The sequence below is a fragment of the Rhamphochromis sp. 'chilingali' genome (assembly GCF_963969265.1).
Source record: "Rhamphochromis sp. 'chilingali' genome assembly, chromosome: 21".
Classification (NCBI taxonomy): domain Eukaryota; kingdom Metazoa; phylum Chordata; class Actinopteri; order Cichliformes; family Cichlidae; genus Rhamphochromis; species Rhamphochromis sp. 'chilingali'.
The window spans coordinates 18,499,241-18,523,467 of record NC_137949.1 but is presented as its reverse complement, the minus strand read 5'-3'; the positions used below and the strand labels follow the sequence as shown (position 1 = coordinate 18,523,467).

Below are 24,227 nucleotides of genomic sequence, written 5' to 3'. Positions count from 1 at the left end.
GGTTCAGATGCCTAAAATCTGGCGTTAAAATAAATTAAAAAAAACAAAGCAAAAAACGGTAAAAATGACAAGATGCACACAAACATGGGGTCAGCAGTGGTACCTTTATTTGATGATAAAATTCCAATTAATTCACGGGTACTAAACTTAAGTAAAGCTCATCAAAGTCCGAGGCAACCCGACTCCTTTTAGACGCCCAAGTGTTTCAGATTTTACATCTACAAAAATTATTTTCAAGGAGGATTTACAGTTTGTACATTTAATCATTACACCTGGAGAAGCCCTGTAACATTCCTTCTGCAGCAGCTGATTGATGTCTATACAAAAATGTAGAGCAGCTTCCGCTACTGTGGTCCTTCTAAATGTGCAATTTTGTAAATATATTTTTTTTTTATATTATTTTTTACAATCCTGATTATACAACTATGAAATTAGGAAAAAAGACAGGCACTTTTTACTTCCACAACATCCTCAGTGCCTATAAATAGAAAACAAAATAACACCACCCATTTTTACACATATATATATATAACTATATAATAGTACTGTACTTAAACATAAGAGCAGTCTCAAGCTTCCGATCAACCACAGTCAGCAGTTATAGCCATAATTACAACGCTTATTGCATATCACAGTCTAGCCGTCTGGAAAAGACAAGATTTCTGCAGAAATGTCTTTATGGTTTTAACAGATGTACTGAACCACATAAATCTCTATGCAGGCTGCTGCTGCCAGAGTGTTTCAGGCGAGTCCTGGATAAGAAACAGCTCACTGCATTGTTGAAAAGAAAAATAAAAGTATTCAACAAATAAAAAGTTGTCCTGTGAAGGACGTGTTTCCTCTTGCTAACAGAGGTGATGACTAGATTCAGCCCACTTGTATTGTACTGCGCAGACGGAGCTGAAAAAGGTCACTTGTGTTCAGATGTGGTGCGATAAATAAAAATCATAATGTAACTCAGATGACCAGATCTTTGAAAATTCTCACTCTGAATGACTCAAAACTTTAAAATGCTCCGATCCTGCATCGTTTTTGAAGGTAGTCTCATCATTGATCACTTATCAATAATTCTGAGTGGGAAACACTTTCACTGGTGTGTAAAGGGAGAGTCTGTTGCATAGAACAGTAATTGCAAGTGAAACAGAATCTAAAAAAACCAAAGAACTTCCGTTTTAATCATCTCCCCGAAATAGTGACATTAAGCCTTTGTGAACGCTCTGCTCATTTATTTTTGCAGAAAGTAAAGAAAGCAGCAAAAAGAAGCAGATCTGCTCCAAAATCTCAGTCTTTGTAGTGTAAAACTTGTGTTGGCTAAATTAAGACATCTGTGTTGCACTCCTCACAGGGCCGATCACTGCTTTAACAAGTCTTTGAGCACGGCTCCACCGCTGGCCTCAGCTGAGACCGGCACAGGAGTGAAGGTGGGCAGGGTGTCAGAGATGGGCTTCATCAGCAGGTGGCCTCCTGGGCCCCCAGAGCCGGAACCAGCCAGCAGAGGCACCGCTGCAGAGCGAGGGGCCAGGAACGGATTGGAATCACCGGCTCGCTTCTGGGAAACTGGAGCCCCTGAGAAGAAAGAGGCTTAAATTTAAATAAAGCTGGATGCATGAAAGGAAATAAGAAGCAAGTGTTTTTCTTTTAAGTGGGCCATTTACCTGCGGCCATGCTGGAAGTGCCGCTGCTGGTTCTTCCCGCGGGTGGGGCGCTCAGAGGCTTGATGTCATGAACCGGAAGCTTTGGTGCAGGCAGAGAAGGAGTCGACTCCATCTCCAGAAATTTCACAAACATCTCTGAGAAGGACTGCAACAACAAGGAACATGACAGCGAGTGAATGAGATATTTTACTGAGCCAAATGGGGAAATTCTTCCTGAAAACCAAAGTAAAGAGCTAGCATCACAGTAGCATCCTGGTAAAAAATAAGATGAAATTTTCAAAAAGAAACTTGTTTTCTTATTCTTTAAATGTGGATTCTTCACAAGCACTAATATTAAAAAAGCATTTATTTTGCTAAAAAGCAGTTTTGTGTTGTAAAGGGTTTTATTTATAATTGTTGCTATCATCTCAGCCTTTTGCACATTTCTATATCATTCTGTTCTGTCTGGTGTTGCACTGTCTTTGTTTTTTTTTTGCAATTTTTGCACATTGCACTTCATGTAGTCCTGTGTTGATTGTGTGTTATATGTCATATGTGGCACCATGGTCGTGGAGGAACGTTGTCTCGTTTGTGTACTCTACCACTGCACGTTCTATACATTTTGAGGACATTTTAGAAGTTAAGACCCTGGATCAAGTCTGCGGACTGTTTTCTGTTTAAAACAACTAAAAAGTCATGTAAAAAAAAAAAAAAAAAAAAAAAAAAAAAAAAAAAAAAAAAATAGTAGGACTGGGGGTTTGTGGGTCCATGTGTGGTCTTCTGCCAGAATCATGACTTTTCGTTATTTATTGATTTTGTTTGAGACTAATTGTAATTGTGGCTATTAAGTACAGAACACTTGTCAGTATTTCTCTTTAATGAATCCTGTGTCAGTGCTACACTGCATGGTGATGAAAGACAGTTTAAGGAACTGTTGGGCTGGGTTCTATTCTTCAGGGCAAAATATATACAGTGAGAACTGTGAATCATGTCTTACAGAGTTGAGCCCTTGGCCACTGGTGGGTCTCTGTGGAGTGTTTGGGACACTTTGTGCTCCTCTGCCTCCCAACCAGTTCGATACCCATCCAGTAACACCGTGGCCCCTGTCCTCCAGCATCTGCAGGTAGGAGAAGTGCAGATAAATATTTGGGATATTTAGAAGAAATACACCGATTTGCTATGATCAAATACACAAAATAGACTTAATTCTTATTTAAACAAGCACAAGGATGAACAGTGCTGGCAAAGAAAAGGTGACACTGATGATTCAGGCTACTTTTTGGGATTTTCTTTTGTCACAAAGTTTTTTCCCCCCTTACAGCGCTTGCCAAAACTTTCTGGAAAGTTACCCCCTGTCACTCACTCCAAGTCCACAGTTTGTAGAAGAAGCTTTACTCACTGTCACACAGTCCTACCTAATCAGAATCATCAGTTCTCTGGCAGGATTTAACTGGACAGAACCCATATAGAGTTTATGGATGACAGCATAAGACTTAAAAAGGGGACAAGAAAGGGGGTTAGCTTCTCTACAGAGACAGATTCTGAAAACTTGCCTGGTTTTGTGGGACACTTGGCTCCCATAAACACGAGTTGAGTGGAAAATTTAAATAGCATTAACAGGAAATGAAGAAGGGATGAGGAAAAAAAAAGCAGAATGATTTCCAACACAATAAAATGGCTTTTCTGAGGAGTTTTAATCGCATTGCCCCTCACTCTGTATCTGTTTTCTTTTAGGAGGGTTGGATAATATACTTGGAGTACTCTGGCGGGAGCCCTGTGGGAATCGCGCCAGAGTACTTCAAGATCTGGACAAGAAAATGTTTTTTTTTTTTCCAGGGCTGAGCTCCGAGAGGATTTTCAGGGACTGCTGGAGTCAAAAGAAACTGTTGGACAACTTTGTAGTTGACTGAACGATATCTGAAGGACATCATTACCCAATTCATCCTGTCAAAAATGTAAAAAAGGCCTGTTGACAGAGTGTCAGTGTGACCTGTGACGGAGAACGCAAATAACGGAATCAGCCACTGAACTAAACTAATATTGATCAGCCTGACATAAATGTAACATTTTGTGAAGCTGACATAAGTAAATGTTTTTGCCAAGTGTGCCAACGCAGCGTTAACGGTGCAACATTTAAAAATACTACACAGGTGCAATTTTGCTGCAATTAATATTTGACTCATTTTAAACTGAACTTGCTGGAGTTTCTTCTACAGAAAAAGGTGTCGCTGGAGAATCTTTTTAAAATACTGATGGAAGAGGGAGTACAGAAGGCTCTTTTTTTTTTCCCCCCTACGGCTTCTGCAGAAATTCTCCTTTTATTTTTCCTACTGCTACATTCGTCTCCCTCTGTAAGTGCTGTCTGGGAGTCCCATCATCCCACGTGGAAGGAGATGCTCACAAACTCAAGCCTGCTGGACTTTGCATATGCAACTTTCCTGTTATCATTATTTCATCAATTGTGACAAGATCCCTGACAGCACTGCCTGAAACGCAGCCCCAAACCATGACAGAGCCTCCACTGTGTTTCACAGATGGCTGTGGACACTCACTGTTGTTCCGCTCTTCTGACCTTCTCTGTACTTATTGTTGATGACTGAGCCAAAAAAAATCAAATTTCATCACTCCATAAGACCTGTTGTTACTGATTTTCAGTCCAATTCTTGTGTAATTTGGCAAACCTCATCCTTTTCTCCCCCTTTCCCTTCCTTAAAAAATGAATTCTTGACATTCACATTTCCACTGAGACTGTGGTGGCGGGTGTGGTTTTGGCTCGGCTACAGGAGGAGATGTGGAGAGGAAGGTTCAGAGGTTCAGTGTTAAGGAAAAGCTGAGTGGCACAGCTGTCGCCGATCTTTTAATCAACCTCATCTATTTATGCAGTAGCATGTTAGGCATGGACACTCATGGAAGTACCGACAGCAGCTAGCTGATGAGTCTATGAATGCACATAAGAGTGAAACACACCTCGCTGGAGTATAAAGTGTAAATATAATAATAATAGTGAAAAGATGAGTTCATGTGTGAGTGTTTGGGAACCCACAGTAGACAAGAGGCCAATCTGATGAGGCTTCAGTGAACAGTAGATGGATCAACAAAAGAGCCATGTGTCATGTGTCAGGCCTTTGCTCGATTTCTTTTCCCATTTCTTAAAGACATGACTTTCAAATACTGCTAGTAACAAAATGTCTAAAGACACTGCTTTGTTGAATTGCCTGTAATGTGTAGACAAAACTAGTTCATCCCTTGAATTAGGTACCTTATAATGCTATAATGGTTCATAGGTCAGTGTGAAGTGGCTAAACAAACATATACACACAAATACATTCCTCTGAAAATGTTCAGATACAAGGACTGAAAATGATTGAAGAAAAAAAAAAAAAAAGGCAGCTGATGTCCAAAGAAAAACTTTGAAAGGCCTTTAGATTACTGGAGAATTATTGCCCAAGAGCATTTTAAAATAATTACAAACTGACTCCTTGGAAGGAAAATATGAAATGATGAAGGGTGGGTCGAGAATTTTGCACGTATAAATCTTTAAACACTTAATTAATTTGGCAAATAACCAATATTCAAGACCTTTTAGTGATTACTGCAGGAAGCATAAGGATGTTAAAGAGTCAGTTTTATTTTTAATTAAACAGACTTTCATTTTTTGGTTTTCTACTAATTCAGAGTTTTAACAGAAGCAAACCAGCTGCTACCAGACAGACGCTGTCGCATTGGTGTCTTTTCTTTATCAACAATGCTTACCAACCTTTTAGGTAATTGGACTTTTTGCAAAAAAAAAAAAAAAAAAAATCAATGAAACAAAATGATTATTGTCAGTCCAGAAATCTCTCACCTTTTCAACATCTTCTCGGTTTAGACCCAAGACACTTCCCATGAGCTTCAGCACATCGGCACGCTTGGTTTTGGGTGTGTGGAAGTATCCTAAGAACAAGTTACGCATCAGGACCCTGCAGAAAGAACAACATGGGCAACAATGCTGACTGATGATGTAATTTCAAGGTTTTAAAAAAAAACAACAAAAAAACCCAAAGATGTGGCTATGATCCATTTTTATGCAGCTGCATGAACAATACCTAAATTCAAAATGCATCAATCTTCATCAAAGCTTATTTATAGCACTAAACACTAGAGTGGCTAGAAGGGTACATTTCTTTTCCATAATTGCTGCAATCCTTTAAGACCACGTATCTCTAAAATAATCCAGTTTCTGTGAACTTAGTACAATTTGGAGGGATTTATGTTGCTAAAGATGGAAAGTATTTTTTTCAAGCTAGAAAAAAAAAAAAGGATTCAATCACTTCAGTTTAACAGAAAAGGTTTAGTTTGATTCACCTGGTTTTCCCTAAATGGGAACAAACTGCTTCAATCATAAGCTTGATCTTCTCAATTTCACAGTTAAAAAAAATGAGAACTTGAAAGTGGGAAATCTACCTGAGGATTTTATAATAATCCATTAAAAACAATGGAAAAATGTGATCATAATCTAAATAAACTGGAACTAATATTTAACAGAAATGCACTTGAAACTTACTTGTCTATTTTACCCTCTGTGCTGTTCAAAAGGTTCATGAGTTTCCTCTGTGCCTCTTCCAGCATCTCCTGCCTCACATCCACTGCAGCATGGACACAAACAGAGCGACAACTTTAACAGTAATGTTCAGGCCTCTATTGCACATGGGCCACTTTGTGCCTCTTGTGTTTCAACATCTGCAGTGAAACCACAGTGACACAAGTTACAGACTCCTCTAATCCTTCTTGATTAAAAATATAACAACGACTGCACAAATACAACATTTTTCTCTCCCGTTTATCAACAGATGTAACAACAAATGGCAAATGACAAGCAATAAATTGTACTATTTTGTAGGAAATTAGGATAACACAACAACAACAAAAAATAAAAATGTGTATGTTTTCTGGCTAAGGTGGAAAATACAGTGCAAAAAAATGTTTGGCAAAGTCTTAAATGAGTCAGAAAAACTTTCAACAAGCTGTTAGTGTTGCAAAAAGATCTGGATTTACAAAGATTTCAGGCTATTTACTTTTCTGAATCTCAGATATGTTAATCTGTGGTTCAAATGACAGAGCAATGCTCCACAGACATACCAAAGCTCAACTGTTCAGTGCGTTCTCAAAGTTAATCAACTATTTTTAGACACAATGTAAATTTTCATATAGGTGACTGATTTGTAAAGAAAATATAGCGCCTCGTATCAGGTCTGGACAAAGTCTGAACAGCCAGAGAGCAGTAAGGAAAAAAACAACAGTCTGAGAATTTGCTGTGATGTAATGGTCATATCTGATAGGAATGAAATCTGCTGCAGAGTGTGAAACAACGAATGGCTTCCCACTTCAGAGAATTACAGTTTCACTCATTTGGTCCTTTTCTTGGCCTATGCAAGGGAAGTAAGTGTTTCTTCAAAGGCTGGCAGGTAGATGCCTTCCACACGATATTTACAAAGTGCTGTGATCTTTAAACCGACAGCAGTTTTACTGCAACCTCACATTTTTCAGTAAAACTGGAAAGCTGTGTTTTATACAGTCTGATAAAGACACCATTAACACAACATTTATAGTTGAGATTTTTAAAAAAAAAAATAAAAAAATAAAATAAAGACATGTTTAAGTCAGTAGGTGAAAGTGCTTGGCTGAAGCTCACCTTGTTTTTTCAGCTCCTCAATTTGTTCCTCCTTCAGATCGAGCTGATCCGTGAGACGAGATGCTGAATCTAGAGCAGCGTTGGCTTCATCCAGGTTTATCTGACAGAGAAAGTTACAGCGTTACATAACGTTTGTCTTACTGATTTTTATTAAAGTGTGACATCCACCGTCTTCAAAAGATTACCGTATTTTCACGACCATAAGGCGCACTTAAAAGTCTTAGATTTTCTTCAAAAAGTGCGGCGCGCCCTATAGCGCGGTGCGCCCTATGTGTTGTAAGGAGGACGTAGTAGAGAACACCATGAGAACGTTAAAGGGTGAAGTGTGGGCGTTGATCGTATATACCGGGACAATCGCACATACCTGTATAAAAGAACAGGTATGTGCATTATGCAGGACATCGTTGTTTTAACAACCCTGAAAATGGCAAAGAGACACGCTTACGAAGCACAGTTTAAACTGAAGGCCATCAGCTACGCGGAGGAACATGGAAATCGAGCAGCGGCGAGAGAATTTAAGATTAACGAATCGATGGTTCGCAAATGGAGGAAGCTGGAAAACAAGCTCCGGCAGGTCAAGAAAACGCAGCTGAGTTTCCGCGGACATAAGGCGAGGTGGCTCGAGTTGGAGGAAAGACTCGAGCGGTGGATCATCGAGCAAAGCGCGAGCGGGAGAAGCGTTTCGACGGTCACCATTCGGCTAAAAGCAGTTTCACTAGCTGAAGAGATGAACATTGAACATTTCCAAGGAGGTCCGTCTTGGTGCTTTCGTTTTATGAAACGGTGCCATTTTTCCATCCGGACCAGGACTACGGTAGCGCAGCAACTTCCAGCGGATTATAAGGAAAAGCTGGCCATCTTCCGCTCCTACTGCAGCAAACACATCGGTGACAAAAACATCCAGCCCAGCCACATCACTAACATGGACGAGGTCCCGATCACTTTTGACATCCCGGTGAGTCACACTGTGGAGAAGAAGGGGACCAGCACGGTAGCGATACGCACAACGGGGTATGAAAAGTCTTCTTTTACTGTTGTGCTTGGCTGCCATGCTAATGGACAGAAACTGCCGCCTATGGTGATTTTTAAGCGAAAGACTTTGCCTAAAGAGAAGTTTCCAGCAGGAATCATCATTAAGGCAAATGAAAAGGGCTGGATGGATGAGGAAATGATGAAAGACTGGCTGAGGGAGGTGTATGTAAGGAGACCAGGTGGTTTTTTCCACGCATCACCATCGCTGTTGATCTGTGACTCTATGCGTGCCCATCTCACAGCCGATGTGAAAAAACTAGTGAAACAAATGAACGGTGAGCTTGCTGTCATTCCGGGAGGCCTGACAAAGGAACTCCAACCGCTGGACATCGGTGTGAACCGCCCGTTCAAAGTAAGGCTGCGAGCGGCGTGGGAGCGATGGATGACCGGTGGAGACCACAGTTTCACTAAGAGTGGAAGGCAGCGCCGGGCGAGTTACGCCACAATTTGCCAATGGATTGTAGATGCTTGGGCTAACATGTCTGCTGGCACTGTTGTTCGAGCTTTCGCAAAAGCCGGCATCGTTTCCGAGGAGCTGCACGGCACGGAAAGTGACTCTGACTCACCGTCAGACAGTGAACCTGGCATGTTTGATGGAGATTTAGCGCAGCTGTTCAATTCAGACACAGAGGATGAGGACTTCGATGGGTTTGATTGATGATAAAAATGTGAGTACCAAACTTTGTTTTGCTCCTGCTTTATTTTTAAATACGCACACTTGTATGCTTGTGTGTTGTTGATGATGACGATTACCGGCAATAGAAATGTGAGTAAGGTACCGAATTCAGGGTTGCTCCCGCTTTATTTTTAAATACGCATACGGTACTTGTATGCGCCCTATGGTCCAGTGCGCCTTATGTGTGTGTTAAATACAGTAAGGGCACACATAACTGAGACTGCGCCTTTTAGCACAGTGCGCCTTATGGTCGTGAAAATACGGTATATGAAATTCTGATATCTAGCAACTTAAAAAAAGAAGAAGAAAAAAATAGCGCTACTGATGCTAATCACAGAAATGATTCTCTGACAGGTGATTGGTTGCTGGTTTACCTGGAGAGCAGAAGCTTGGTCCTCCAGTTTCAGAGCTTTTCTTTTCCACTCCTCTTTCTCCTTCTTGTGCTTCTCAAGTTCTGCCGAGTACATGGCTTTCTCTTCTGTCGGAGAAATGTAGATAAAAGTATTACTAAAAGTAATCAAAAACGGCATTGCCGGGTACACCAACTGTAAAGTGCTATGAGGAAAACACAGTTTTAAATATTCCAGGATAACAGACACACTTATCCTGCTCGAGTCTGGTCTAAGGCTACGTTCACACTGCAGGCGAAAGCGCATCAAATCCGATTTTTTTGACCCTATGCGACCCATATCCGATCATGCTATGACAGTGTGAACGGCGCAAATCCGATATTTTCAAATCCGATCTGGGTCACTTTCGTATGTGGTACTGAATCCGATACATATCCGATGTTTTAGAAAGCGACTGCTGTTTGAACGGTCAAGTCGCATTAAATCCGCCTTTTACGTCACCGACACAAGACTGAAGCCAATTATCAGCGCCCGAGAAGACATCGCGAACGCTTCCTAGCCATCCAGTGTAGATGTCAGTGAAACTGTTGGGAAGACAACGTAAACATTTTATTTGTACTGTATAATCTGCAGATTCTGACAGAAATCTGCAGCTATCCTTTGAAGCACCGCTCCTCTCTTAAACAGCAATAAGGATCATTATTAGGTTATTTACATTATTATGTAAATAACAAAATAACTTAAAGCAAAAATTGGGAAACGTAAAGTCCGAAGTCTTTATATTAACGGCCATCAGTCAAACAATACTGTTTGTTCTTGGTCTAAACAGAGCGCGTTGTGTGTGACATCTTCTTTTGCGCATGCGGGCCGCTTTGAGCGTTCACACTAGAGCGCGTTTGCTGTCGCATTTTATTTGTAGTGTGAACGAGGAGACAAAAAAAATCGGATTTGATCAAAAAATCGGAATTGAGCATTAAGACCTGCAGTGTGAACGTAGCCTAAACAGCAAAGATCTCTTTGAAGCCCTCAAACTTGCCTTGTTGGAATTGCTCTAGCACCATCTGCAGGTTGGAGAGTGATACTGCATACTGGTTGACTTGTTCCTGAGAGGTTCTGAGTTGGACCAGCGCATCGTCTCTCTGCTTCACCACCCCAATTAACTGCTCCTGCAGAGACTCTACCTGCATGCTGGCCTGTTGGCTGGAAGAGAGAGGATGGGTAAGAATGACACAAATAATTTTAAAACATTTTCATGCAAAATTATTTTAAGGTAAACAGCAATGTTGGATCCAAGTGAAAGTAACACAGTTTTATAATCAGTAAATAATTAGCTGTCAACTAGTGGTACAAACAACATTTTAGTTTGACAAAAAATATTTGATCCTACCAGGTTTAAAAGGTCAAGGGTGAGGAAAGCCTACTGTAGATGTGTTATTTCTATGCATTTCCGCTTCCTTGTCAATGAGAACAAAGTGCAATATACATAAAGAAAATACCTGAACTAATTACAGTAAATAACGAAGAGTTCCTGGTGATTTTATCAGTCTTTAATCAAACATTTTAAAACACACATTAGTTTTATGCTAACCTGGCACTCTCCACAGCACTTGAGGATGTCGCCAGTCTCTCATCCAGCAGAGCCACCTTCCTGCGCAGCTCTGTCTCTCTGTCCTCTGCAGCGAGGGCTTCTCTCGTGTATGAATCTTCAATCTCCAACAGGTGATTACGCAACCGCTCTAGCTCCAAGTTTAGGCGGTGCTCTTTGTCTCTCACATGTTGGAGCTGTAAACAATCAAACAAACAAAAACAAAAAAGATAGCTTCAGCAGAGTGCCATTTAATTTGAAGCAGCCATGTGTTATTATCAACAGACTAAGTATTTACTTGACTATACAGTTATAGGGTATATATACACAATGGTTGAGCGACATGATGAAGCAGAGATTCTATACTGCAATAGTCTGAGTATTTAATGAATGAAAACAGAGCATGTATAATGATGCCTGATAATTAAACTTGGTAACCTGGAGGGTTCCATATGAAGTTACAATACCACAAGTAAAATTAAGGGCCATGGGTGAATATCGTTCTTTTACCTCAGACTGTAATGCCGCAGTCTCCATTTGCTTCTGCTTGAGTGCCATCATCACCTGATCCCTCTCCTGCTGAAATGCCACAGCTTTGTCCTGCATGGACTTCACTTCGTTCAGGAGCTGATTCAGCTCACCAGATCTACCCTACAAGAGAGCAATAAACAGTAAATCATAAACAAATTTTGAAAGAATAAATGACAAAGTTTCCTGTCTAAAATGACGCTGATGGATACATTTCATTACTAAAATGCGTCAGTATAAATTCAACTACCAAAAAAAAAAAGTTACTGACCTGCTCTTTGTCTTTGAGCAGTTTCTCCACAGTGGCAGCCTTCTCGCTCATCGCACTCAGTTCAAACTCCTTCTCTCGTAGCAGGAGGGAAACCTGCATGTTAGTTTCCTGCAGAGCTCTAAACTCTGACTCTTTCTCTCGAGAGCGTGCAGCAACCAGCTCATTCTCTTCCTTTAGCTTCTTCACGTCCATCTCAAGAATGAGCGCACGCTCTTTGAGGTTGGTCACCGCCTGCTTCAGAACTTCGTTGTCATTCTCACGGTTACGCAGTGCTTCACTTACTTGAACTAGTTGGTCTCCTTTGCTTTTGATGAGCAAGTCTTTCTCCCTCAAAGACCTCTGCAAGGCCTCCAGTCTCTCTCTGACCTGTCGAGCCTCCTCTGCCTGACTTCGCTGCTCGCTTTCTGAGGCAGACGCGGAGTTGGAGAGTCTGTGGTTGTTTTCTTGAAGAGTCCTGATCGTGTTTTCTTTCTCAGTCAACTGTGCTTTTAGTTGAACAACTTCTTGCTGCATCTTCTCATCTTTTACAGCAGAATCTGGCTGATGGCTTGGAGCATCAGTACTGAGAGAAGAGCCACTACACTGAGTGGCTGTGACTTCAGGTGTCTGTGTGACGCTGTCCAGTTTACCTAACAGGACATCCTTTGTGCTGCTGAGCTGGGTAATAGTTTGTTGAACCTGTGCGAGCTCCAGACTCAGACTTCCCAATCTCCTTTCCTTCTGCTCGTAATTCTGGACCAGTCGAGCGTAGTCCACTGAGAGCTTTGAGCTACAGTCACTGTCGGCAGAAACCTGACTCTGCAGTTTGATCAGCTCCTCGTGCAGCTGAGCCGACTCGTGCTGCATGTTCTTGACTGTTGTGATGACCTGCTGCTTCCACTCCTCCATCTTCTTCACCTGCTGCTTCAGTGTGTCCCGCTCCTGCAGTAGCTCCTCAAACTGGTTGCTGCTGACCCCTCCAGAGCCAGCACCGGGCTCTCCTCCTGAGGACTGCAGTACGGTCACCAGCGTTTGGCACTTCTGGGTCAAGGCATCGATCTCTATGTCCTTCTCCCTAATAATTCGAGACAGATTCTGGATGGTCTCCTTGAACATCTCCTGGCTTCCCGAGGGATCGCTCATGTTAGAGAGGCGCTGATTTTCCTGCTGAAGCTTCAACAGGGCTGCTTCCTTTCCTGCCATGATATCCATGAGGCGGTGATAGTCGGACCGAAGCTGGCTGTTCTCTCTGGTCTTCTCGTTAAGCACGGCAATCACTTGCTCTCTCTCCACAGCGTATGCCTGTAGCTGCTGCTGTAAGAACATGACATCCTGGCTGTGTCCGCCTCCCATGGAAACTCTGGCATGAAGTGCCTGAATTTCCAGGTCCTTCTGCATGATCATCTGTGAGAGTTTTCCCACTTCATCACGAGAAACCACCAGCTGATCCAGCTGCCTGGTCAGTGAGAGGTTCTTCTCATTAAGCTGGGTGATCTCAGTCTCTTTCTCCTTGATGCCCCTCACCAGTCTTTCTATATCTACCTTAGACAGGTCGTGTTTCTCATTGCCATTCTCCTGATTTAGGGTCTGAGTCTTTTCCTCCTGCAAGATGACCTCTCCCTGCACAGACGGAGAGTTGGCTCTGCTCTGACTCTCACTAAGCTGCTCTACATTTTGCTGGAGGCGGGTTATCTCTTCGTCTCTGGCCTGGATGAGTCTGTCATAGTTTAGCGTTGTCTGCTGATGGTGAGCACGGGCCTGTTCAATCTCGCTCTGCTGAGCCTGCAGAGACTGTTGAGAGAGAAGTAGAGAAGCTTGCTGTTCCTCAGTGGTTCTCCTCAGAGTCTGGACCTCCTCTTCCAGGGCATTACGGGAGGATTTGAGTTGGGTGATCTCCGTCTCCAGCTCTGTGATGATGTCCAGAGTCCTGGGCTCAGCCAGAGGTTGAGGTCTGCTCTGTTGATCCCTGAGGCGGTCAATCTCCTCTTTCAGATGGCTGTTCTCCTCCTTCATACCTCCCAGCTGCTTATCCTTTTCATCTAGCGACTGTTTGAGCGTTTCAACTTCCTTGGTGAAAACTGAAACCTTATTATCCAGCTCTGTCTGTAAATCTGCAGCATTTTGTTTTAAAGTGTCCATAAAGACATCTTTCTCTTGCAGCAAATCCGTCAGCTGCTGCTGCCCTGCAACTGTGATCGATAGCATCTCATTGGTGTCTCTGTGGTCAGCTGCCACCTGCTCCACATCTCTTTTCAGCTGAGCAATCTCCATGTCTTTCTCCTGGTTTAGTTTGATGGCACGTTCATGCTCAGTCTGCAAAGCAGAGGCGTCCATAGATCGAGCTCGAGTTAACTCCTCGATGGTCTGCTGGTACTGTTTTACCTGTTCTTTTAGTTTGTTCTCAGCCTGCGTCAATTCACCTTCGAGCTGGTATTTCTCCAGTTTTAAAGCTTCAATACGAGTATCCTTCTCCCTCACAACCCTGTTCAGAACACCCTGGCTTTCCTTCAGCTGCTTGGTTAGTTCTTCCACTTTACCCAAGGTCTGCTCATTGTCCGCCTTGAACCTCCTGTTCTCCACCTTCAACTCATAGTCTTCAGACATCACCTTCTCGTGGGAGCACCTCATCTCATCCAATTCTCTCCTGAGGTCTGACAACTCTCTCTCCTTCTCTGCTAGCGCCTCATTAGCACCCTGTGCCTCACTTGCTCTCTCCCCTCCTTCATAAAGTTTTGCTTTAGCAGCAGATAACAGCTCCTCTTTCTCCTGCAGGGTCTTCTTTAGCTCGGTGACCTCTCTGCGTGCATCCCGGCTCTGCTCCTGTGAGTGTCCCAGTTTGTCTTTTAGCTCTTTCACTGTCCGTTCCAACTGTTGTTTTCCCATATGCAGCTCGTTAAGGGTAAAAGCACTCTGGCTCATTTTCTCTTTTTGGGTCTCCAGCTCTTGCTCAAGTGCCCTTTTCTGGTCACTGGATGTGTTGAGCTCTGCAGTCATTCTTTTCAGCTCTGTCTCAGCCTCTTTCAGCTGTCCAGAGAGCTGCTCTTTCACTGAGATCATATGCTAAAGTAGAAAAACAAAAGTGTTAATGTTGTCTCTACTGTTGGGCTTTGTTGTGTCAAGTTGGACTGTATTTTAGTTTTTGTTTTGTTTTTTCAAAACGATGTTTTTTCAGGGTAAACCATACAGACTTCATATAACTGCTGAGGAAAAGGCTGAGTTGTTTATTGTGCATTTTTCTAATCAAGTAAAAAATTTTAAAAGTCCAAAATGTGTCAAGAAATGACAATCTGAGATGCTAAAATGTGACACTTGATATCAATATCTCTAAATAAGTTGCTGAAATACAAATAAACAAAGAGATAAAGCACCAAAGTCATGCAGACCTGTGTAGCTTCCTGGTTTTGTTGGTCTAGTTCCTCCAGTTCAGACATCAGCGTGTCCCGCTCCTCCTCAGTAGCTCTCAGGATCTTTTCTCTCCTCCCCAGTTCTGCCTTCAAATCATCCAATGACTCCAAATCAGACTCGGCTTCATTTCTGCTGACTAGTTGTTCTTCTGCCACTTTAAGTCTTTCTTGCAGATTAAGCTGTGGACAGAAAATCTGAAACTTACTTACAGAGGCTGAGTACCTTCCGCAACCCATTATTGGCAGGAACCAATCAACAAAACCACCTTTTGGTTTTCTTTGGTGACACTGTGTTGTCTAACTGAATACTGTTTTTCTTCTTACCACTAACTGACACAATTACACAGAAAAAATTCAAATAAATTAATGCGACAAGTTCACAGGTGACTAAAATAATATTTATGTACAATATAAACAAACCTTTTCTTGTTCTAAGTCTTCCTTTTCTTGTCTCAGTGCTCCAATAATGGTGTTCAGTTCTAAGATGTCTGCATGCTCGACTTCTTCCTTTGGTTCTGCCTAAAGTTAAAATAAGTCATTAAATTAATTGGAGAAGCCTATGAAGGTGACTCCAGCCATTAAAAGCAAAAACTGCACACCATTTAAATGTATCTGTTGTCCCCATTTAGGTCTTCGTCTTGTGCAACTCTTTTGAAGGTCGCCTTTCTTTGGTGTCACATTTGACATGCACTAGATCTCCTCTTTCTTTTTTAAAGGAATGGTACACAACCTCCTTAAATTTGGCAAGCCTGATCCTGTTTGCACTCCTGACCTGATGTGTTGATTTTGTGCTTAGACAATGCAAGCTTTCCACTTGAGACTGCTGTTTGATCTGAGTCACAGCTGGAAATGCAAATCTTATCATCGGTGATGATCTTCAACAAGAAAGCTGAATCAATGTGACTGAAGTCCATCACAAAGTGTCCAGGATTGAAAATCCAGTGTAAACAAAAAGCAGCATAAGCACATGAAACAGTGCAGCACATCACTAGATGACAAGATTAAAAGAGAGGTAGCCAAACTTGCACACAGATACAGTTTTTGCTTTTATAGCCAGAGTCACTCAGTTTATGCAAACATGTGCACATTGCTGATCTTCATGCTTACCTCCAGGTTTTTCAGTCTCTCTATTTCCTTTTCTGCAGCTAGAAAGTGGACATTTGAGTTAATATACAGATAAGCAATGGCTTAAAATGTGACGCCTATGACAATTTTCTGCATCTACATGTTCCTACAATAAAAAATAGAATTAGCAATAGCTGCAACATCAATAAAGAATGTTAATTAAGCAGATAACACATCCATATGAATAAGCCATAATTTAACACAATGAATACCTTCCAAGCTATTTCTTAACATTTGGATCTCATGGTCTAGCTGGGCTTTTTGCAAAGCCTTCCCCTCCTGCTCTTGTACTCGTGTCTGGAGCTCGGCCACGGAAGCCTGCAGCCGCGTGTAGTTCTGCAGGAGCCCGGTATTCTCTTGCTGAGCATCATCCTTCTCAAGCTGTAGTGAGGCTTGTATCTTCTGTGCCTCCTCCAAATTGGCAGACAGTTCGGCCAGCTGCTTCTCATGCTGCTCCGCTGCTTCTTGCAGGGACTGTATGGTTTGATGGAGTTCATGCAGCTTGGAGGTGTCTGACACAGAGGTGGGCTGACCGCCACCTGGAGAAAATTATTAAGAGGACCAATTTAATTTGTGTGCGACACCAGAGTTGTGCGACTGAGATACAACTATTTTACATCAGATGCATTTACATATGTGCCTTGCTCTAACACACTGTAAGAATTTAGGTCATAGCAGATCATTGTTGCAATAAACTCTCAAAACTCTCTAATGGCCCAAGCTTCCCACAGTTATTCCAAAAATGAGCTGACCACTCTGAATCTGTTCCTCCAGCTCCTCTATCCTCTCCTCGTACTCTGCCAGCTCCTGCCTGTGTCGCCGGGTGACATCTGCCAGCTTCTGTCGCTGGGCATCTTGCAGAGCTGCAAGTTCATGCTGGTGTTCATCCACCTCACGACTCATCTCATCTCGAAGCTCCTGAAATGAAAATCCCACAGCAGCAAAGTTAGAAAAATGCAATATCATTTGTACAGACAACAATAACAGACCATAACATTTACCTTAATAGTCCTTTGAAGCTTGAGAATCTCACTGTGGTTGCCATTACCAGCTCCTGTTGCTGTTGATGCCTGTTACAAAAAACAAACAAACAAAAAAAAGTGTGTTCATGTGGTTATTTTTAAAAAAATATTCAAAAGGTAAAACCATCTGTTCCATAGTCATTTAATTCTTCTGTAGTCTTACCTGAGACATTCGTCGCCAGTGTGCTACCTCCGACTCCAGACGCATGACTTCTGTCGACAGCCTGTTGATCTCTTGCTGCGACCAGATCACGTCGCTGAGGTCCATTTCTTCACCATGGAAGCCATGGTGAGATCCTGGGTGACGTGACAGGAAAGAGGAAGCAGAAGAGGAGGTAGTGGACGATGACGTAGTGGTTACGGGCAACATCGCAGGGCCAGCTGAAGCAGACTGGGCTGATTGCTGCAGCTTCTGGACTTCTTCTTGAAGCCCACTCTGCCGAGCTTTCAGGTGACTGATCTCCACCTGAAGGGACAAAAATGACAAGACTTTCCCTAAAAGACTTCCAAATGAAACTGGGTTTGTCTTAGTCTAACAAAGCACAAATGCCAAGTTTGATTTAGGCTAGACATACATGTCTATTTAGAGCTAAAATTCCTTTCATAAGTAGCTTTCCATTGCAGATAAATTCCCAGTGTTATTGCCACATCTGCAAACAAGGTTCACATGTTGGTGCATACAAAACCTTTTAATAAATCTAAAACTGAAATAATGTGTCTTAACCACTTTTCAATCTTTTCTCACTTAAAGCCAACACTGTTAAATTCACATGTACATACATCTTTCTGCTGCAGGAGGGTCCTGTATTCTGCAGACTGACGCTTGATTTGGATCTCCGCTGCCTCCAGCTTCTCCTCAAGCTCTGCATGAAGCTTTCGCAATCTCTCATGCTGCAACAAAGACATATCAAGGAGTAAAGACTGAAATACAGAAACATTCAGAAAATTAGAATTATTTACAACTTTTACAGGGATCACAGTCAACTACAAGGCAGACATATTGGATCTCAGAGACACTAAAATACTGCATTTTCGCCAAAACTAAACCAACAATATTAACCCATTTCTGTCTATTTACAACTTTTCTGTCTACTTTTTTCAGTCGCACTGAGCTCCAAGCTTATTTAATCCTTCCAGAGACTTAAATCTGTTTGTGACCATAAAAAGCACATCACAGAGTACATGGCCTTATGCTTTTATAGGGTTAAATACTGGCCACAAAACAGATGGGAACAGCTGTAGCTTTGAGCAACTGTTACTCAAAAAGGAAGATCTAATGTAGCACATTTGCCCAGGGCTATATTTAGCCACAGATTACAATGCATTTGGAAGAGTAGTGAAAGCAGCAGGATAGTGTGTGAGGGACTCAAAGTCAACTATAGCTTGAGTCATGGTAAGACAGAAGCATACAAACAATGTTTTTCACTAATGTGTTTTTAATAGTTTTGTGGGAGCTCAATGTCACAGAGGAAAAGCAATATGAAGCCTAGAGACAGTGCATGCTACTAGGTCAAATTCACTGTTGGCTTATTTATCTTAATTGGCAGGAAGACAAAATACAGAATGCTGCTACTTTTATTCATTAAGGAAGGACCTATTGCCATCTTTAAAACATAGTTCGATAGTACTGATAAAGTTCAACTATGATTATGGAAGTTTGATGACTTGGGGTATGAGCAAAACAGACAAACCAAACAACAAACCCACAGTTAATAATATTAGTTTCACATTTCCTGTTATGAAAGTGCCCAGAAAGGTTTAAAGTATTGCAGAGTAAAAAGACTAACCTCAGATTTCTGAACACCAAAAGCAGACTCGACTTCAGCCAACTTGGAATTGGAAACCTGCAGTTCCGTGGCAGCATCTGTAGTTGCATGTGGGGGAAAAAAACATTTTAAAAAAGTAGCAGTTCCAAAATTATTCATGACTCAATGTAAAAATCACGCAGCACATGATTTAAATCTGTTGCATCATTTTAATGATACAACTACAATAAACACAGTAAAAACACACTTGTGCATTACTTTTCTTTGTATTGAGAGGGGCTTTTCTGCTTTATTCATCATGGTATATGTAGCACATTTAAGTGATTCTAACTGGAGCCTAACCTTGCTCACATGATAAACAAACACGCTTGGCTGAGCAGGCTGAACATTCCTCGCCATCTTGTCTGAGTTATGTGATCTAACAGCTGAAGGAATCTCAGCCAACACATAACATTCACACCAAGCCTCAGTTAAAGATCCAGCAATAAAAGTTTACTTAAAAGTCCCTCCTGCAGTGATAACAATTCACACTTCTTGTTTCTGTCTGGAGCTGTGAGTTGGATATCTGTGGCCAAAGTTCTCTTTCTGTCAGTGTTTTATCATTCATCACTGTTTGCTTTAGTAAGATGACACTTCAGGGTTTAAGTGGGTAAGGTTGATGGGGCTCTTCTAATCCAATCTCTACAATAACTGCATTTTAGTACTATGCCCAAAATTGGCGAATCAGCAATCAGTATTTTCATATTATGCAGTAGTGTAAAAAAATATATTAAAAAAAAAAATCAGACTCTTTGCTCCCTTTTTCATATCTAGCAACTGATGAGTTCAAAACAACACTGACAGGAAAATTGTTAAACACCGACTACAGTTTAACTCTTGGTGTAAACAACGAAGCAATTTAGTGAATGATGATGAGTTCAAAAACTAGATATGAACACCCAAATATGAGCAATTCCGGAAATCAAACAACGCCTCTCTATCAGTGTTGACGATATGCTGCTAAACCTCAGCTGACAATGAAAAACAGGGCCCATGTTTGCTTAAGTTTGCACCTAAATGAACTCAGAGTTGGAGCTTTTACTTCGCAGATAGCCTCAGAGGTGAATCGAGTCGCATATTTGGTAACATGCATTTGTAAAAAAAATTAATAAATAAAAAAATTCCAGTTGATAAAATCAAAGGCTGATGGGGAATTAATGTGTTTCAACATACAAGAATGTGTCTACATGGAATATAAATAACCAGTGGTAAAGCTGAATAATCCAGTAGTGTAACAGGAAAATAACATAATGCATAAGAGGGAAAAATCCACTTTAGGATTCTAAAACAAAGAGCTGAATCTACTTTACAGTTAGTTCTTGAATACTGAAGATAGTCTGACCATGTTCTGATAGCAGATTATGCTGCACAATAGCCATCAGTCTAATCAGGCAACAGTCAGTTTGAAACGAGACACCTTTGTAACTGCACCACACCAAAATCACTGGTACAGACTTTTGTGTTACAACAAGTAAACTGCTGTGTTTCTCCGACCCATGTGTCCATATTCAGCTGCTCTCACCTGGAATTTATCTGTCGGTTTACAACTGAATTATTATTTTTAAATTCAGATATTACTGACTTTTATGTACCATTGAGAAAATTTTGAGTGTAATAAACACAAAAGGAAAATTTTATTTTTTCAGGAACTAGGAGTTCTTTCAGTCAACACATGTCTGTCAGAAGCTCAACCTTAAATATAGTGCTGTGGTGGTGTGGAAATGCAAGTATGCTCTAAAACCTACACTGTAAGTCACAGCGGCTGTTTCAGCCCTTCAACAATTTGGAAACTTTTGGAACTTTTAGTTCACTGCTAATGGATATAAAACTCAAACACTGTTATCATACTAGCTGTCCCACTCATTCAGTGCCAAACAGAGGAGCTCCTTTTAAGATCAAAAAAGTTGTTTAACTTTTATAGACTAATAGCACATAACTATAATTATATATTATTATATACAGCACAGCATGGATTGTTTTGGGGGGGGGGGGGGGGGGGGGGGGTTGTTGGGATTTTTTACATCTAATGAGGACTCACAGTCACAGGTGTCTAATTAGATACGTAGATATTTTACTGTAAATACACAAGAATACAGAAATGCTTGCAACTTATTTGAACTTCTAAAGACTTGTATGACAGGCCTTTTTAAATTTTTAGTTTTGAATTGCATTGTATATTGTGCTTGATACTGAATTCAAATTTTTCAGAACTCTTAATAAACTTTCAGAAGTTTTAATAAACCAATTTGTTTATATTTTATCCTGCATTTTGAATCAATCACCATTTTGAAAGGTATGCATCCCCGTTTAATACATAGCTAGGTATTTCACTGTCTATATTATGTGCTGCTGTAGAGCACTAATGTTATTATTTATTGGAAATGGCCTATATCTCATTTGAGATTAATTCCAAGCACCTAACAAAGTAAACTACATTTACACACTGATTTGACAATTTATAGCAAAACTAAGCTGAAAATGACAGACTTTAACACAACAGCGCTACTGTAATCGTGATGTCAGTTAAGTTTAAATCTTTATACAAAGAAGATGATTCAACTTCAAGTTGAAGTTTGTGATGGTGTTAGAGTGAGCTGTGCGGCAGTGCAACTCGTTTCTGATCCTGATATAAATGTTTGTATAAGCACGGTGCAGTACTATATTATTTTCTCAATTTCTTTCAACAAAAGTGAGTTGTGTCTGTTATCCGTTGTGTCATATCCAAAATGCTCAGTGAAAGTATAATTCAGAGCTGAGAGGCCACCAAAAAGTTCAGATTTTCTTTGTGATGATGTCTATTTTGGCAAGTATTATCTTGTGTGGGTCAGGCAAAACAAGCAATTTATGCATTTCTGCTCTTTCTGTCACATCTGAAAATTAGAAAATGCACTGCAATATAACCAGTTACTTCAAGTCAAAACTTTTGAGGGATTACTTTTGGACGTTTATGAGCTTTAGTAGCAGTTTATTAGAGTGAGGTTATAGGACATATACCAAAACTGAAAATCATGTCCCTACACGTGTAGAAAAAGCCTCACTCAGGTGTGCTCTAAAGGTGATGTGGACATCGCACGGATCAAACCAGGAACACAAACAAACTTACCTCCTACTTCTTCTACACCCTCCAGCAGCATGTCTTTGGTAAAGTTCGATATCTGCCCGGTGAAAGATGACAGACTCCCGCTAACCTGGCCCAGAGACTGGCCGAGGCCGGAGCCGATTCCCCCCAACCACGATGACATCTTCGGAGGAGACAAAAACCAAACAAAAACAAAGCAGGGCCGAGGAGAACAGGGGAGCTAGCCTAGCGTAGACTCGAAAGATAATACAGCTAGCTCGCTCATCAAGCTCAGCTGGAGACTCTCAGCCACGGGGGACCCGTAAATTCTAAAATCCAATTTCTTTCCTGCGTGACAAAGTCGCTTTCCAAACCGACAGAAGCTCATTTAGCAAGCCCACAACCCGGCTAATGACAGCTGGTCGTCCACACGAAGTAGTTCCTGAAGACCGGCGGACATAATATCGAAGTCTGACAGCTAATACCTGAGATGACGACTTTATGTTGGAGTCTGTGTCGTCTGCGGTCAGCCTGAGAGGAATATTCAGCGGTTTTTTTGGCAAGTCTAAACACCACAGCGACCCAAAAGTGCCACCTCGACTGCAGCCATTATCGACTCGACCGTAGCGAAGGGTGTCAAGTTTGACGTGGACACCGCACACGACAGCGGTGCATTGTGGGATACTGGAGGACCAACACACTGAAGGTGCGTTCAAGTCCCGAAGAACACCAAGCGTTGCAGTTCCATTTAAATAGTTTATTATAAATGGTGTAAATTCCACAAAATACACTATACTACTACCAGTGTTGGGCAAGTTACTTTGAAAAAGTAATTAATTATAGTAACTAGTTACTTCTTCAAAAAAGTAACTGAGTTAGTAACTGAGTTACAAGTTTCTAAAAGTAATTAATTACTTAAAAAGTAACTATTGCGTTACTTTAAGAAAATGTTTAATTGGCCATTTTTAACTACTTTTGATGTTTCCTCTACATTTCACCTTTAAAAACTATTTACTTTGCCTTGTTTGGTATCATCCTTTTCAGCACAACCTCACGTGTCTGGATTTACAGTTATGTTTTCATTTTGGCATACTGTATTAACACAATTGATCTAAAATCAGATAAAAAACATTTAACGTTGATTGAATAATATTTCATAACTTTAAATGTAAATATAAATTGTAAATTTTAAAATCATATACACAAGTTTTGCAAAACAAACAAAGTTATTTGCAGCCATTTACCTTTTACCCTTTTTTTAACCATTTCAAACTATTTACATAACAATCAGGTGTTCTGCATTCAATAAGATGCCACACAAATTATTTGTGCCACTCCAAATATTTCTGTCCACTATAAAGGAGAACATCACAGCCTGATACCTGCAGGTCTGACAGCAGCAGGTGTATCACTCCTGTTTCTACCTGGAGACAGCAGTCACCTCATTGTTCTAACACACAACACAAAACTATCCACAACACTACACACTAACTACACAAGACAACACATTAACTACACACTATAAACAAGCTAAACGTCACAAATCTCTCTTCCTAAATAACCAAATGTCGTATTGCCATATCATTTTTGATTGGTCGCGCGCAGCTGCTTAAAGGTGTAGCCCCAGATTACTTACAGCTACTTCCGTACAACTGATGCGGTAAGATGCGGTAAGCTGAGCACAGCTTCAACCGTCTGTTTGTTGAAAAATAGTAACGCGACCGCACCGAATTTTCTTGTTAGTAACGGTAACGGCGTTGTAACGATAGAAATAGTAATTAGTTAGATTACTCATTACTGAAAAAAGTAACGCCATTATTCCCATCACTGACTACTACTATATCTTCTTTTCATAAAATGGAAAATATTATTAAGATAGTTGATTAATTATTGTCAAATAAGCAATAAGTTAGTTTATTACAGTGCTTATATCTTCCACTCAGTATTTTGAGAAAGAGCTTTATCGAAATGCATGCAAACATATCGAAAAACAATTTATAAGGGATAAGCAGAGCTTGAAACTCAGTATTTGGTCTGATCACCTTTATCCTTCAAAACAGCCTGAAGTGTCTTAGGCAAGCTTTATT

The 24,227-nt window shown here is 40.9% G+C and overlaps 1 protein-coding gene across 1 annotated transcript; it reads right to left on the bottom strand.

The window, feature by feature from the left end:
- Nucleotides 1-89: 89 nt before the first annotated feature.
- Nucleotides 90-22,793, bottom strand: trip11 (thyroid hormone receptor interactor 11). Its single transcript, XM_080870076.1, has 21 exons — nucleotides 22,186-22,793; nucleotides 19,065-19,141; nucleotides 18,058-18,168; nucleotides 17,441-17,743; nucleotides 17,257-17,325; nucleotides 17,008-17,173; nucleotides 16,468-16,794; nucleotides 16,238-16,275; nucleotides 15,551-15,649; nucleotides 15,110-15,310; nucleotides 11,748-14,786; nucleotides 11,459-11,599; nucleotides 10,952-11,145; nucleotides 10,400-10,563; nucleotides 9,388-9,491; nucleotides 7,306-7,405; nucleotides 6,178-6,259; nucleotides 5,479-5,593; nucleotides 2,632-2,751; nucleotides 1,656-1,800; nucleotides 90-1,566 (listed from the first exon to the last, which is right to left on the bottom strand). Exons 1-21 carry the CDS (start codon nucleotides 22,322-22,324, stop codon nucleotides 1,352-1,354), a joined length of 5,949 nt encoding a protein of 1,982 aa, XP_080726202.1. The 5' UTR covers nucleotides 22,325-22,793; the 3' UTR covers nucleotides 90-1,351.
- Between the last annotated feature and the right edge of the window lie 1,434 nt (nucleotides 22,794-24,227).

What these genes read in the sequence shown, in the direction of transcription:
- trip11 (XM_080870076.1), bottom strand. Translation starts at nt 22,324, where the DNA reads ATGTCATCGTGGTTGGGGGGAATCGGCTCCGGCCTCGGCCAGTCTCTG. An exon ending in AGCTTCAAAGGACTATTAAG is followed by an intron (nt 17,174 to 17,256) that starts GTAAATGTTATG and finishes TTTTCATTTCAG; the next exon opens with GAGCTTCGAGATGAGATGAG. An exon ending in AAAACCAGGAAGCTACACAG is followed by an intron (nt 14,787 to 15,109) that starts GTCTGCATGACT and finishes TTTCTACTTTAG; the next exon opens with CATATGATCTCAGTGAAAGA.